General features: G+C 38.5%; 1 protein-coding gene across 8 annotated transcripts in view; it reads left to right on the top strand.

Annotated features, from left to right (window-relative positions):
• The first annotated feature begins 5,422 nt into the window (after positions 1-5,422).
• The window catches only part of LOC309658862 (uncharacterized protein), an 84,886-nt gene continuing 74,092 nt past the window's right edge, over positions 5,423-16,216 (top strand). Inside the window, exons 1-3 of one of the 8 annotated variants that reach the window (XR_014262421.1) lie at positions 5,423-8,215; positions 9,665-9,742; positions 15,902-16,078. Coding sequence is in view for 1 of the 8 variants with exons in the window: in XM_082457940.1 (XP_082314066.1) it covers positions 7,375-7,410; positions 8,019-8,215 (233 nt within the window). In the remaining 7 variants the exon portion in view is untranslated. Of the gene's footprint in view, positions 16,079-16,216 lie in introns of all 8 variants that reach the window. The other 7 variants (XR_014262423.1, XR_014262422.1, XR_014262424.1 and 4 more) reach the window with 7 other exon arrangements.

The raw sequence follows: 16,216 nt of genomic DNA, 5'->3' as shown, positions 1-16,216 counted from the left end.
GGCCATTTGTATATCTTCATTGGAGAATTGTCTATTCAAGTTCTTTGCACTTAAAAAATCAGTTATTTGTGTGTTTTTTTTGTTGAGTTGTGGAAGTTCCTCACATATTTTGGATATTAATCCCGTATTAGATATAAGATATTCAAATATTTTTCCCATTCCAATAGGTTGCCTTGTCATTCTGTTGATTGTTTCCTTACCTGCATGGAAGTTTTAAAATTTGATGTAGTCCTATTTGTCTACTTTTGCATGGTTGTATGTGCTTTTAGTGTCATATCCCAGAAATTATTGCCAAAGGTAATGTCATGAAATTTTTACCCTATGTTTGCTTCTAGGCGTTTTATAGTTTTGGTCCTGTACTTAGCTTTTAAATTCATTCTTTTGCAAGTAGATATTCATTTTTCTAATATCCTTTGTTTAAGAGATTGTATTTTCCCCATTGTGTATTTTTGGCACCTTTGTCAAAAATCATTTGGCCATATAAGCAAGGGTTAATTTCTAGGCTCTCTATTCTGCTAAATTGGTCTAAATATTTTTCTACCAGTACCATACCACTTTGATTACTGTTGCTTTGTACTGTGTTTTGAAATCAGGAAGTGTGAGGCTTCTAACTTTGTTCTTTTTCAAGATTGTTATGGCTACTTGAGGTTCCATAAGAATCATAAGATATATTCCTGCTACTGGGATTTTGATAGGAATTGCATTCAATTTGTAGATTTCTTTGGGTAGCATGGCCATTTTATCGATATTCCATTCCTTGAGCATGGGATGTCTTTCCATTTATATACAAATACAATCTTCCTTGATATCTTTAAGCAGTGTTTTGTAGTTTTCAATGTACAAGTCTTTCACCTTCTTGGCTAAGTTTATTCCTAAGCATTTTCTCCTTTTTGATGCTGTTGTAAAAGAGAGTGTTTTCTTAATTCTCTTTCAGATTGATCATTGTTAATGTATAAAAATGCAACTGAATTTTGTATGTTAATTTTGTATTCTGCAACTTTGCTAAAATTATTTCTTGGGTTTAACAGGTTTGTGTGTCTGTGTGTGTGTGTGTGTGTGTGTGTGTAATCTTGAGGAATTTTTGTGCCTAATATGTCATCTTTGAATAGAGATCATTTTACTTCTTCCTTTCAAATTTGGATGCCTTTTATTTTATTTTTTTGTGTGTCTAATTTCTCTGGCTAGGACATTTAGTACTATGTTGAATAGTAGTGATGAGAGTGGGTATCTCTTCTGTCTTCCTGGTCTTAGAGGAAAAGCTTTAAGTCTTTCACTGCAGAGTATAATGTTAGCTGTGGGTTTTTCATATATGGCTTTTATAATGTTGAAGTACTTTCCTTCTATTAATAGTTCACTGTGTTTTTATCATGAAAGGGTATTAAACTTTGTGAAATGTTTTTTCTACATCATTTGATATAATCACGTGGTTTTGTCTTTCCTTCTGTTAATTTGCTGTATTACAATGATTGATTTTCATATGTTAAATCATCACTGCATTTCACTTGGGTATGCTGTATAGTACTTTTAATGTGCTGCTAAATTCAGTTCTCAAACGTTTTGAGGTTGTGAATCCCACAGAGAATCTATGAAAGACATAGACTCTCTCTCTGGTAAATGAATTTCAGCACATAGAATATTTTAGAAATAACTTTGAAGGCTTCATAGAGTGCCCTGAAGTTCTTCTTGGAGTCCTCTAAGGACAACTAACCTTTGTTGTTTGATTACCATGCTAAGAACTATGGGATGCATGTTACCTGAGTCATCTCAATTAATTCCAGCAATGACCTGATGAGACAGGTTCTATGTTATACTCATTGTATAAGATGAGGAAATGGAAGAAGTAAGCAGAGGAACTGAGATGAAAACCTAGGCAGTCTGGTGTCAGAGTTGGAGACCCATGGAGTTCAGTTTGAGAACCTTGGTTTGGAGAATTTGATTTGATTCTAGGCTGAATTCTAATCTGAAGGAGCATCAAGAGTATTGGACAGTTATGGGGGTTCTGAGTCACCAAGGGACTCAACGGTGTGATCCATAGATCAGCAGCTTTTGACATCACCTGAGTGCTTGTTACAAATGCAAGCACTCAGTTAACACCCCAGAACTATAGAATTTTAACAAGATCCTTCAGGAGGTTTGTGTGCACATTAAAGTTTGAGAAGCATTGGCTTAGGCCCTGTAGCATTAGCAATTTTGACACCCTCTGAAACCATTTTGAACTTAAAATTAAATTTTTGGTAACTTTGGGTAATATTGCTTCTTGGTTCTTGGTGAACTGACTGATAGTGATGGTTGTGGGGAAGGTGATATTGGGAGAGGTGGAGTCAGCACTCAATGAGAGTGTGTGACAGCAACATATTGGCACCCAGTATGTCCCCCTTCTCCGAGGTCAATGTGAGATCTCTTTCGAATATTCTTTTAAAATGATAGCATTCTAGAATTGAGAAAGAAATGGATTAAAATGCCATCCTCACTTGTTAGCTGCATGCCTTCCAGCAGCACAGGATGATTCTGGGTAGTAGTAGGCTATGGAGAGCCATCAAAGCTTCAAAAGGAAAAGCTTTCATCTCTCACGAATATTTCCTGCCAGGCACCATTGCCGTGGTAGGTCTTTAAGGACCGGTGGGGGTGTGTCACTCCAGCTCAGGGAGCAGGTGTCCTCTGAGCTGATCGCCTGTTGCCCCCTCCTGATACCCTTACTCTATGACCCGATTTCTGACCTCCAATGTTGGCTATTCTCTTAGAGCCCTGCTTAGCTTTGGCATCAGTGCCTCCCTTGGAATCAATTGCCTCTTGGATTGTTACCATCTTCAATTGGATTCTGCAAGTAATCCCTTTCTTGATTTTGAACTATAGTAAGTTGAACTTCCTATGGCTAAAAGATGGCATATCCCTAAGCCAGAGCTTTTACCAAGCAGTAGTTCTTACACTCAGATCTCCCTCATGTGGGACATTCTTAGTCTTTGAGAGCAATCCTTGTGATTAATTCCCAGGATCACATGAAAGGACTTTTTTTAACCCTTTCAGGTACATTCTGGAATGTAGGAACATCCTGTAGAATAGTGAGGTTAAAGGAGTACAATGTCCTCACAGACAGGCTTTTTTGGTGAGAACTCGAGTCCAGCAAAGATTTTGTAGTTAATTGAATACGTTCTGGGATAGAGATTGGACTTTTGTGATGATGAGTGAAGAGATGATTATTCGGATATTAGGAGAGCTGTGTGTGGTTTTCTTTCTCTGAGAATGGAGTGTGAAATCTGTTTAGAAATGTAACCATCAGCCAAAAATGAGAAGTCTCTTAAAACAAGAAAAAAAAGAGGCACTGCTAATAATTTTGATTCCTGTACCAAGAGTGCTCTGTAAAAGTGGTCCTAAGAATTCCCCTTTAAAAACATCTTATTTCATTATATTTTAAAGTTCAGTACAACTTCTTCAACTGATAAAGCTGGAGGACACAATGTTTCAGAATGTTAATATGGGGTTGTATATTTGAGTTAACTAGACTGGGAACACACAGAGAAAATTGAAATTATAGACATTTATATGATTACCACTGAAGTATATTGATATTTGGCATGAAAATATTATCTCCTAAAATGCAAGGAAATGCACATCCTTGACATTAGGCAAACACAGATACCATTGAATATGTGGGTCCTGAGAATTTTGCTTTTCCTTTAATTACTCATTTGAAACAAGTGATGACTGAAAGAGTAAGCAATATGTAAACTCTTCGGCTGGGGGAATGTTTCAGTGTGAGATGTGGATACATTAAGGTCTTTTGATGTGTAGATTAATTTTTTAATTAATTAACCATTGTGCAGAATTCAGAGCAAATGGCTGGTTTCCACAGGAATAGAGGAACCAGTGCAAACCTTGGAAATGTCAATGTGCCAACCATCTTGAAAAGGTTGTTCAATGGAAGGTCTTATTTAAAAAAAATTTCGGTATAGTTGATGTACAATCTTACATAAGTTACGATGTAGTGTTTCACGATTTTTAAAGGTTTTACTCCATTTACAGTTATCATAAAATATTGGCTATATCAATGGGAGATCCTAAATTGCAAGTTTACTTATGGTGCCTGGGAATGTTTCTTCATTGGGAAATACCTAATATAATTAAAATAAGTTAAATTAATTCATACTCGGCTTAGTTCCAAAGAAGAGTCAAGCTGTTATAGATGTTGCTTTCCTAAAACTTTCGATAATTCAAGGTTGCCTAAGGAGACAAAGTGCATCAGTTGTGGAATCATCTGTCATCTGCTGATGTTTCACTAGTGATCATCGAATGATTCAGAATTCTATAAACAATATTCTTCCACCAGGGGAAAGAAGTCCACACTGCAGTTCACTGTTTCTTGGCATTTATGAAAAATGCAATCAGAGAAGTTGTCAGGGACCTTAATTAAAGCTCCCTGAGTTTATCTTTTGCATATACAAATTATCCTCATTGGTATCATTTGTGAGGAAAGGTTAAGGTAAGTGAGTTAGCACTTATGCTATTAATTAAAAAGAAAGATGATCTGTCAGTGAATCAAATAAAGTGTTTATATAGTTTATTTGCTTTTTTTTTTTGCTTCTACCTCAGACTGTAAGCAGCACCCACAATGCAGGGAGATCCTCTTCTTGATCCTTTTTGATCACTGAGAATCCTCTGTTTACGTACTGAAGGGTCTGACAAATACTCATTGGAACTGTCCATGTATTTTGGGGTGTTTGTCTCAAGTACCACAAACACCTTTATTCTGGTGATATTCTGAAGGGAATGGTATGAAAATAAACTCTCTAATGTTTCACAAGCTCATCTGTCAGCAGCGTTGAAATTGAGAAAATGAGCTTTGAAAGGAAGAAATGGGTGAAGTTGGAGCAGGTGACTGGGGACCAGGAACAAGGGAAAGGTAAAACATCAGTGAGTCACAGTGGTGGAAGGGCAGTGACATTTTAATGGAAGAGAGTCCAAGAAAAAAGGAAATTAGAGAAACAAAGATAAATTAACAGAAAAGAAGTATTTGTCCATTTTTAAATCAGGATTTAAACTTTTTAAAAAGTATTTTTCTTTCCTTTTTGCGTTAATGTTTTTAAGCACTGTTTATGCAACTGGCACGGTGCTAAATGCTTTATTTTAAATTTTATTATTACAACCCTGTGAGGAGGCTAATAGTGTTTAAATGTGTTTAATAATGATTAAATGTGTGAGCCCTAGAGTTTGATCGTCTGGAGTTGGAATACCTGAAGTGCCACTTATTGGCTCTATGATCTTGGGCATAGTAAGCTTTTTGTACCCCAGTTTCTTCATCTGCAAAATGGTGACAATAATAATATATTATTAATATTAATATTAATAATATTATAGTATCAGCATTATTATATTATTATATAATATATAATATAATTATATATTACTTATTAATATATTAATATTATTATATTAGTAATATTAGTAATACTCTTATTATTATTATTATTATTATTATTACTATATCTCGCTTTCTGGGCGGCGGGGACGGAGGTGGGCCTGTGGGTACGCGCGGCCTCGGGGCCGGAACCCGGAGTCCCCGCCCACCCCAGCGCCCGCCCCGCGCCGAGCCCCGCGCCCCGCGCCTGCGTCTTGGGTCGCAGTGGCCGGAGGTGCGCCCGGGTCCGTGGGACAGGTGCGCGCAGAGGTCACTTGTGTTGGGGGTGGTGGTGCGGTCAGGTTCCGGCGCCTCCGCGGAGCATCGCGGGTCCGGGGCTGGGGGCGCTGCTGCCTGCTCTGCCCTCCGCACTTTCCCGACTCTGAAGCCTCGAGAACACGGCCAGGCAGCGGTAGTTTAATGGGGAGTTTGCCTGCTTGGAACTAGGGGCCTGCTGGGGTCTCAGTTCTTGGCTGGCCCCGGAACACGAGGTTGCCAGGCGCCTGACGGCAGCAGGTAGGAGTGAGCCGCTGGTGCAGTGATGAGCAGGGAAGGAAGGACACTGGCCGTTGGCCTGTGAACCTCGGCAAGAATGACCAGCCGACACAATCCAGACTGAGGTCCGTGGGACCCGCTCGGTCCTGGGCGGCTGGTCAGTGGAACAGACCTGCAGGTGTGGCTCTTGTCACTCTAGGACTGGCTTCAGGACAGATGAGCCCAGGGCACCGTCCTCAGTTCTCCAGGAGAGTGAGTGGGACTGGAGCCAGGGGGGTGTGCCCGACTCAGCACTGCGGCCAGGCACGTGCAGTCTGCCGGCGAGGGCAGTGGGGAGCCGGGGGGAGTCATGGCCTTGGGTATCTCCTCTGCTGAAAAAGAACCTGCAGGCTTATCAAATAACTTTTGTGTGGAACGTTGGTGTGTTGAAAAGCAGTTCTGTGTGCTTTTCACCCTTAGTGTGGATTAGCAGTGCTGAGGCGGTAGGAGTGACACAGAAGTGTGAGCAGAGACCGTCTGGAATCCCCACACTCCAGGGAAACTAGAGGTGACAGCCAGCGTGGTGAAGAGGACAGGAGCTGGGGGCAGGGGCGGCAGCCCAGCAGACGCCCCTCGTCTCAGAGCCCTAGTCCTGGCTCCAGCCGGCTGGTCAGGGGAGCTGCAAGGTCTTCTGGGCGAGCAGAGCCCACAGTCCTGAGCTGTTCTTCGCTGGGTTTGGGTAGTCTCCCCCCATCCAAGGGGAGAAATCTAGATGAAGTTTAAGAATCAGTGCTTTAAGAACGTGGATCTCATAGTTGAAACCTCGGAACACGTGTTTTCAGCACAAGGTGTTAAAGTGAATGGAAGGATTCAATGCCTTTTCAAGGAGAGTGTCTCCATGTGGGCAGAATTAGAGAATAAATGGGTCTTGAATAAAAAAAATATATATATATATATCTCAAGGTTACGGTGAGGATTAGAAGGTTAATATATGCAAAGAGTGTACACATGGAAGCACTCAATAATGACTGGCCATTGTTATTATCATTTATATTAATATTCCAATTCAGTGGTTGAGCCTCAGAAAAATCAAGTCACATTCTTAAGGTACCCCAGTTAGTTTCAGACCCAGGTGAGTGTGACTTTAGTGCCTGTGCTTTTAATCACATCCCATAAAGAGACAGAAGACCTATTTTCTAACTGCAACATGAACTGACTCTTTTATAAGTTACTTAAACTCTCTGATTTTGTTTGGGTTCCCCCCTAAAGCAGATTCTATGACAAGGGCTTGATGAATGGTTCCCAGGGAATGTGATTTTTCTTGAAGTGTATATTAACCATTTATTAATTAAATACTGTAGCCAAATCTGATAAAGCAGGATAGGCACAGCAGATTGGGAAGAGTGGAACAGGGAGGAAAGGAAGCCAATCCAAGGATGCAGTTTTAAGAAGGTGGCTGGGTGCACCTGGGGCTCAATACTAGCAGGGCCCCAGTGGAGTTCTACAGAATGTGCCTCAGAATCATCCACCAGGGATGGGGAAAGGTGAGTGTTTATTTCCCAGTTCCTATCCTATGTTAACCAAGGGTTGCTCCAGGGGTGTTAATTTCCTTGCACTTACAGTTTTGCACATGACCCATCACAGCCCAGAATCTCAGTGGACAGAGAAGCTTGGGCCAGAAAGCAACTGACAGGCAGTGCAGCAGAGGTGTGTCATTTTGTCAAAGGTTATATCTGCGGCACAACCATTTGAGCAAAGCTGTGTGCCAAGGGGTTATAAAGGTGTTTAGCACCCTCCGCCTACTGGAATCCACACATTGATTACATGAGATATTTGCTTCACATTTGCATAGGTAAATTTTCTGTCATTCACACTCAGTTATTGAGGTGATTCAATGAGATGTGTGTAAAAGTGCTCTGAAAAATATGTCATGTAGACTATTACACTACACATGTGATAACTGAGATCTCCAAAGCTGAAGGTCAAACAGTGGTTGAACAATTTTTTTAACCCTTTAGTCTACAGGTACTTTTGAACTCAACACTTCTCTCATTTCATGTAAGTAATAAACCTTTCATACCTTCTTGTTGTGTGTCATCAGTCTTGACGTTCCAACCAGATTTTGGGTGGGGGATTTATTCTGTTTCTTCAGAGTGGTTACAACACAGAGAAATCCGGATTTCAGCCAAAAAAAAATCACCTCAAGACCGCAACAGGGCATACTTCACTGAATTCCAAACTGATTGTTGATGTGATCATTTGGATTGGAAAAGTCCAAACAGTTCATCTGCCCCATCCTTGGTCATTTGGCTACTGGCTGTCTTGGATGCTGGACCCTAATATTCTAAGGTAAAATAGAATAGAAGAGAATAAAAGTTTATGCTGACTAGGTTAAAATCTGAGCCAGTCTGGCACTTTCTATCTTTAGTGGAAATCAATCTGTGTTCTACTTTCAGAGCTAAAATACAGTTATGAAATGTTGAATTTTCTTTTTTTAAAAAAATATCTATCTATCTATTTATTTATTTGGCTGTGCCAGGTCTTTGTTGTGACCTGCGAAGTCTTTGTTGCAGCGTGTGGGATCTTTTAATTGCGGCATGCGGGATCTAGTTCCCTGACCAGGGATTGAACCTGGGGCCCCTGCACTGGGAGCGCAGAGTCTCAACCGCTGGACCACCAGGGAAGTCCCGAAATGTTGAATTTTCAATGTTATTTTTCTGCTTTGTGTTTGAATCCTCACTTCTTCACTTACCTGCTGTGGGATGTTGGTCACATTATTTCACCTCTTTGGGCTTCAGTTTCCTCATTGCAAACTTGAGATAATATTAATATTAAATCCAAAGAACTGTTACGAGGATGACTGTAGTGTGTTTGGAACATAAAGACATTCAATTCATGTTAGCTGCTAATCTTATTGTTATTATCATTATATGTTTTGACAAAGATCTGTAGCTTTATTTTTTGAGTGTTTAAATGTAATGGTTGTTTCTATGAATTGAATTTAATGATGTGCTGCTCTAATCTGACATTTATATGAAGTATAAAGGCTCTTAGAATTATCTTGATGTCTTGACTGAGAGAGAAGTTTAAATGCTTTTGACCCTCTGAGGAGCCCTCTGACATCATGAAAGCACATATCCTTTCTAAAGTTGATTTTCTAAACAGAAAATTGATAGCCCTGTCCATAACTGATTTAGAAACAATTTGAAAATGTCAAGTAACTTGCAAAGGAATAATGATTTTGCTGCTGCTACTGTGTATTAAGAGAGGTTGTTTCCCACTTAAAGAGCTGGAAGTGCCTTGTGTTCTTATTCCAGGTACTTCACATGTATCCTGTGAAGGTGATTTGGGTGCATATGGTATCTATGTAACAGATCTCTAGCTCATAGACTTATGTAAAAGAATGTAAGTGTAGCCCAGTGTAATAGTCTGACCCCATTTTTAAACATTTTAAAAACATTTTAATTAATTTATTTTTATTTTTTAAAACTAAAAACTTTTTTTTAAATTTTAAAAATTTTCTATTTTTAAAGTTTTTTAAATTAAACAAAATTTAAAAATATTTTAAATTTTATTGATTTTTAATTTTATCTGACCCCATTTATTTGATGTTTGCTGACATCTTAAACCTCATCCCTCCCTCCTCCCCTTCTGCCCCTCTTCCGGGAAATCTGATAAGAAAGTCTGAGTGCTTCCACCTTTGGTGTTGATGGGAAGTTCAAGCCACACAAGCCCCTGCCTGTGCACAGAGGCCCTCATACCAGCCTCACCGTCTAACCACCATAAAACCCTCCGCAGGTCTGCTTCCAGGTCTCACAAACCATTTTCAGTCCAGCTTATGAAGACTGCCCTGCTCTCCCCAGAAAGCCTCATTAAGTAAGTAATAAACCTTTCATACCCTCTTCCTGTGTGTCATCAGTCTTGACATTCCAACCAAATCTGGAGTGGGAGATCCATTCTGTTTCATCAGAGTGGTTACAACGCACAGATATTGGCATGCACTGAAAGGAACCAGGGTTCCTTGGAGAACTAAGTCCAGGTTTGGGGCAAGGACAATACAAGGTAAGTCTGGGATATTTTGTCATACTCTAAAGCAAGGAAGTGCTCCAAGACTAATGGGATCATGTCAAAAGAATAACAGAAGCCAGGATGCAGGGGCTTCCACTTGTCAAAACGGGACAATTTGAGCATTGAGAAGAATAATGATGGTAAGAGATTATATCACATTGAACATAAATCTATAGTGATAGAAAGAAGAGGGGAAAGAGAGGGAGATAGAAGAAATAAGTAGGAAAGCTCTTCTTTACAGAAGATTATAGTAAATGTAGAAAAAGGAGAGAATTTTTAAAAAATCACCATTTTGCACCTGAATGCAATTCAAGCAAAGATCATCAAAGAATACTAAAACTTTTGAGTAAAATGTTGTTGCAGGTGGCAAGAGGTATTATCCCATGGATTATGTGTTTTCATTGCCAAGGAAAATTAACCTTTAGAATAGATACCTGACACAATGGGAGGTATACAGCATCCCCTGTGTGCTATGTAGTACTTATGCCAAAATATTTAACCTGATTCTCGTGGTGAAGAACAATTAAATACAGAATGTGGGGCATAATATAGGACAACTGTCCTGAATTTTTCAATGTTGTGAAGATAGAAACAGAAACAAAAAGAATGCTCTTCAGGAAAAGATTTAAGATACTAAAAGACATAATCAAAGGCAATGTGTGAACCTTGATTTGATCCCAGATTGAAAAAGTAAAACAATTAAAAAAAACAATTTTGGTCAACTGGGGAAATTTGAATGTGGATATATGAAAGTGATACTCTGATTATATAGGAGAACACTCATTCTTAGCAGATGTGTGATATTTAGGGATGAACTGTCATGGTGTCTGGAACTTATTTTCAAATGGTAGAGCAAGAAAGTATATATATTCTTACAGAAAAAAATATGATTAGTCCAGAGATAGGCAAGAAGGAAAGAAGGAAGAAAGGAATGTTAACACAACATTGTAAATCAATAAAATAAAATAAAATAAAAAAGAAAATTCCCAGAAAAAAAACCCAAGGGTGATAAAATATTAATATTTTGATGAATTTAGATGAATGGTATTTATTATTCTCTTCTTTCAACATTTTTGTAGGTTTAAAAATTTTTAAATAAAAAATTTAAAGTTAAAAGCCCAAGGGAACAGCAATAGAAACAACAAAAGAACTTCAGAGGACTGCTTAAGCCAGCAAAACTCTTGTGTTACTTCCCCTGAAAACTTAATAGATTTGAACAGATTGTAATATTTGTACTCGGAAATTATTCTTTTTTTTTTTTTTAATTTATTTATTTATTTTTAAAATTTATTTTTGGCTGTGTTGGGTCTTCGTTTCTATGCGAGGGCTTTCTCTAGTTGCGGCGAGCGGGGGCCACTCCTCATCGCGGTGCGCGGGCCTCTCACTATCGCGGCCTCTCTTGCTGCGGAGCACAGGCTCCAGACGCGCAGGCTCAGTAGTTGTGGTTCACGGGCCCAGTTGCCCCGAGGCATGTGGGATCTTCCCAGACCAGGGCTCGAACCCGTGTCCCCTGCATTGGCAGGCAGACTCTCAACCACTGCGCCGCCAGGGAAGCCTGGAAATTATTCTTAATGTACAAAACAAATAGCAATTATTATTACGTCAAAAGACCTACTGCACAGCAACCCATGTTCATGAATCAGTGCTATCTTCCCCTATCTCTGGCGTCTATATGAATTATTTTGCTCTGAAAGCTGAGTAAATATGTGCTCTCTAACAACAAGGACAAATAGACAGCTGACTTGGAGATCAAAAGATTTAGGGTTGCTGCAAATCTCCTTATCGTGGGATGTCGTTAATACCAGATTTGATTTGAGAGCATCATGCTTGAACAGAAAATGAACCCTGACTTCTGTGATTGGAGAGCCACTGGCAAGACTCACCTGTGATTAACATCTCTCTGCTCAAATATCCTTAGACTGCTTGACGATGACATTTCTGACTTGTTTGGCTTGTGTTATTGTGTCAGAACACAGCAGTAATTCCTCGACCTGCTCCTGTGCCCTGAGAAAATAATTGGTGTGCTCATTATCTTTTAAAGAGCCTGGAGGAATTTATCCTATTAAGATGGTGGGCAAATGAGTGGTTACCCAGCTCTCTTTGACTTTGTAATGCCTTCCCATAACTTGTTATTGTGCTGCCCTTTGACAAATCTTTGTCCCTTTCTATAGTACTTTTTTTTTTTTTTAAGATGACAACTTATTTTTCTTTTCCTCTGCCGAAAGATTTTCATTATGAAGAGAGAGTGCCAGTCAGTGTAGTATTATGAACTCAGCGTAAAATGCAATGGTAAGAGAATTCTCCAGCATTACATATTCCATCCTCAGCCAATGTGAGATGTAACTATTACAGTCATAGTCCATGATTTTTTTCACATTTGTAACGTAGCAGTTTTTGGTACTTTCTTGGTTTTTGAAAAAATGTTCCTTGGATTTCAACCTTTATTTTATCACACATCTTTTCTCCCTAGTAGAGAACATAACTTGCTCTACATAAAAATGAAAAACCATAGGCTAGTTTAATGTATTCAGTGAATTTATGGAATATGAGTTTTGGTAAAAGTGAAATTTCCTTATAAAATGATTATTCATCTCTGAAAACTGGAAAATTCCTGTTGAATGCATACTTTCAAAATGAAACCAAACTGTTATTTCAGTATCATACGAGTGTTTCCAGATATCTAAAAGAGAAAAGCCTACAATCAGATTCAGATGACACAGGTTTGAATCCTGATGTTGCTACCAGCTTAGGGTAGACTTTGAACAGGCTGTGAGGCTTTTATGAACCACAGTTTTGTGAAATGGGTACAGTAATCCCCACCACACAAGGCTATTGTAAGGGTTAAATTATGATTACATCTATCAAGGAGCCTGGAAGTATTAGGCATCCAATTCATGTTGGCTGAATTTGAATCTATTGAGAATCCCTAACATCCAAATAATTAGTGTGGAAAGGAAATTCACACCCTGACTTACTGTAGCTAAGCAAATCGTTTTATCTTTACCTAATAGGAAGTATGGAGGTAGGTGTTGCTCTTCTTGGTTCAGAGTTTCGATAGTATCAGGGTTGGCTGGCAACTCTATAGACCCCCTGGCCTTTCCTTGATAGTCATCACAAGATGAGGGCTACATCACCCGTCATCAAATCTGTGATCATGGCAAGAGGAGGAGGGGTAGATCAGTGACTCATGTTTGTCCCTTTGATCGTGAAAACCAAGATTTTCCAGAAGCCCCAGTCAACTTCTGCTTTCACTTCTCTGGCCGGAACTGTGTCACATGGCCTGCTCTGGCAGTGATGGAAGCTGGAAAGGGAGAGTTTAGTTTTCCCAACCCCTGCCATAGAGTGGAGCAAGGGAGAAGAGGGCTGGGAATGGGACTGGGGTTAACTGAAACATGGTGCTGTCCCACAGGGTTACTTGAGGGACTGGGGAAGCAGTATAAGAGCATGGGTTTTAGATGGTCTTGATCAGCTTTGCCAGTTACCACCTGGTGGCCTTGAATGATTTACATAATATCTCTGAACCTCAGCTTCCTTATCAAGATTAAAAGGTGAATAATAATCATCTTTCAGGGTTGTGGTAAAGATTATAATGTATACTATGTATATATAATATACACTGGATATATAGTATGCACACATATACACATACTGGATATATCCTAAATATTGCATGGGACATGCTTATACTAAAATAATATCCATTGTTTACCTGAAATTTAAATTTAACTGGGCACCCTGTATATTTATTTGCCGAATCTGGGAACACTGCCACAAGCACATCTTAAAAGCTGCTTCATCAGTTACAGGAAGCTGCTTGTCCTCCAGACTCCAAAGAGAAAGCAAGACGCCTGATGAGATATCATTTTGTATATCTCACTTTTCTGTGATAACAAATTGGTCTTCCTTTGTAGATGTAAGGGTAGCAAAAATCAAACCTCATGTGAATACTTACCCTATTAGCTGATGAACATTTCTTTGCTATGATCAGTTTTATTTTTTTCTGAACTTCTAGGTAGTAAAATGACCTGGAGGATAGGGGCAGAGAGACACACAAAAGTTTCTGCCTCAGAAAATTGTGCCAGATTTCAAGGCACAAGAGCTGAATTTTTGACAAGGAGCCACCACAACTAATGTTGTGACTTTGTACAATGCACTTACCCTTTATATATTTATCTTCTTCAATATATAATGGGCATAGCACTTAACTTATAGAATTTTAGTGGATATTAAATGAGGTCATTTATGTACACAACATAAATATGAATTTTATTGAGAGTCAGAAGCTAAAACTAGGATCAACCTCAAGGGAAGTATTTGTAAAATTAGGGCTAATTTTGGCATTTGATAATTTTCTAGGAATTTATCCATTTTATCTATCTTTAAAAATGTATTAGTATATAGTATCTAGCTGTTCATTAATTGCTGATATTGTAATTGTGTACCTAAAAGAACTAATAGAATCCAGAGACAACCTATTAGAACCAGTATGTGTTTAGCAAAGTTGCTGGATACAGCATCAACTTACAAAATCAAAAATATTTCTCTATACCAGCAATAATTAATCAGGAAACTCCAGAAAAATAATATTCCATTCATAATTGCAATAAAACTATAAACTATCTAAGAGTTAAAGTAACCTAGAATATGTAAGACCTTTATGAAGGAACTCACCAAAGTGTGCTTTTCAAAAAGTTAAAACTATGACTTTCATGCAAATATAAAATCAACATGTTAAAGATTTTAAACCCATTAATTAATAAGGGAACCAATAAGGTGTATGGCCAGTTCAAAGAGAACTTAAGATGCCAGGGATTTATAGGCAGTTTAACAGAGAAATATCGGGACTGCTGAATTAGTTATAAAACTAATGTCCCAAACACAGACCATAAATCTTTGGAGTCATCTCTTTCATTAGACACAAAATTATTTGCATCTACTGGAAAAAATTCTAGAAGTTAACATGTAACCTCACTAAGTTTGAGACCTTTTATTAATGGTAAACAATGAGATAAACTAAATACATTTCATAACTATACTTTTGTGACCTTTGCCCTCATGTGATATTGAAAGGATGTCCCACTCACCTTTTTGTGGTCTTATTTCCAAATTTCAAATAGTTTTCCTGACACACTTTAAAATTTGGGTGAAGGACATGAAAGATGATATGAAGAAAGGGAGTGACATTTCATGCTCTTGGATGGGATGAATTCATATTATTAAGACAGAGATTTTCTTTAATTTAGTATATAAATGCAATGCAATTTCAGTAACAATTCCAGTTAGATATTTTAGGGAAACTATTAAATTTGCTGTAAAATTTGTAGAGAGAAATAAAAGTTCATGGCTGTCTGCTGCTTAAAGAGAAGTCGTAAAGATGAAGAGCTTGCCCTGCCAGATATTAAGACATACTACAAGGCCAGAGTAATAAAAGCAATGTGCTATTGGTATAAGATCAGATAAACAGATAAGTGGAAGAAAATAATGCACTCAGAATGAGATTCATATATCCATGGGAATTTAATAAAGTTTAAAGGAATTACCACAACTCAGTAGAAAATGTTTAGTTGAAGTTTTTTGGGGAAATTGTCTCACTATATATGGAGAAAAATTGGATCCCTACCTAAGACTACATAATGAGTTACCCCCAGATAGATTAAACATGTAAGTTGGAAGGGAAAAAAATACAGCTGATAGAAGAGAATGTATGAGATAATCTTTACAATCTAGGAATGGGGAAACGCTTCAAAAAATTTCAAAAGGAAAAACGAAGCAAAAGATTACTAAATACAATTATATCAAAAGTAAGGCTCCCCCTGCAAATATGCTGTATAGATGGGAGACTTTTATTGCATGTAAGTTATACCCCAATAAAGAAAACAATCAGAAATATTGTGGGAATGTACATTTTGGATTGGTTTGTACCAGCAAGATACTTACTCATATGCATATCTATTTAAAATCTTCCAGATACTGACTTTTGGGAACGATCCACTGGGAACGATATGGAGATTGAATCATGGAAAGAGACTGACAAACAGCTTCCATTGCTCCACCCCACTGCAGCCCTCCCTCCCTGAGCAAGAAGGATTTTTCTTGTACACAAACCAAGTCGTGGGGAACCGTGCACCTTAAAGAATCCAGGAGGTGAAATGACCTCTCCATAGCTCTGGGAGACTTTCTAACTTCATTCATTTGGCACTTATATATGGCACTAACCCTGGTCCAGGCACTGTTGTAGTTGTGCGGAAAGAGCACCAAACAAAACTGATCCATCCTCTGTAC

This window comes from Balaenoptera physalus (genome assembly GCF_965194825.1).
Source record: "Balaenoptera physalus genome assembly, chromosome: 3".
Lineage (NCBI taxonomy): Eukaryota > Metazoa > Chordata > Mammalia > Artiodactyla > Balaenopteridae > Balaenoptera > Balaenoptera physalus.
This window is presented reverse-complemented; position numbering and strand designations above follow the sequence as displayed.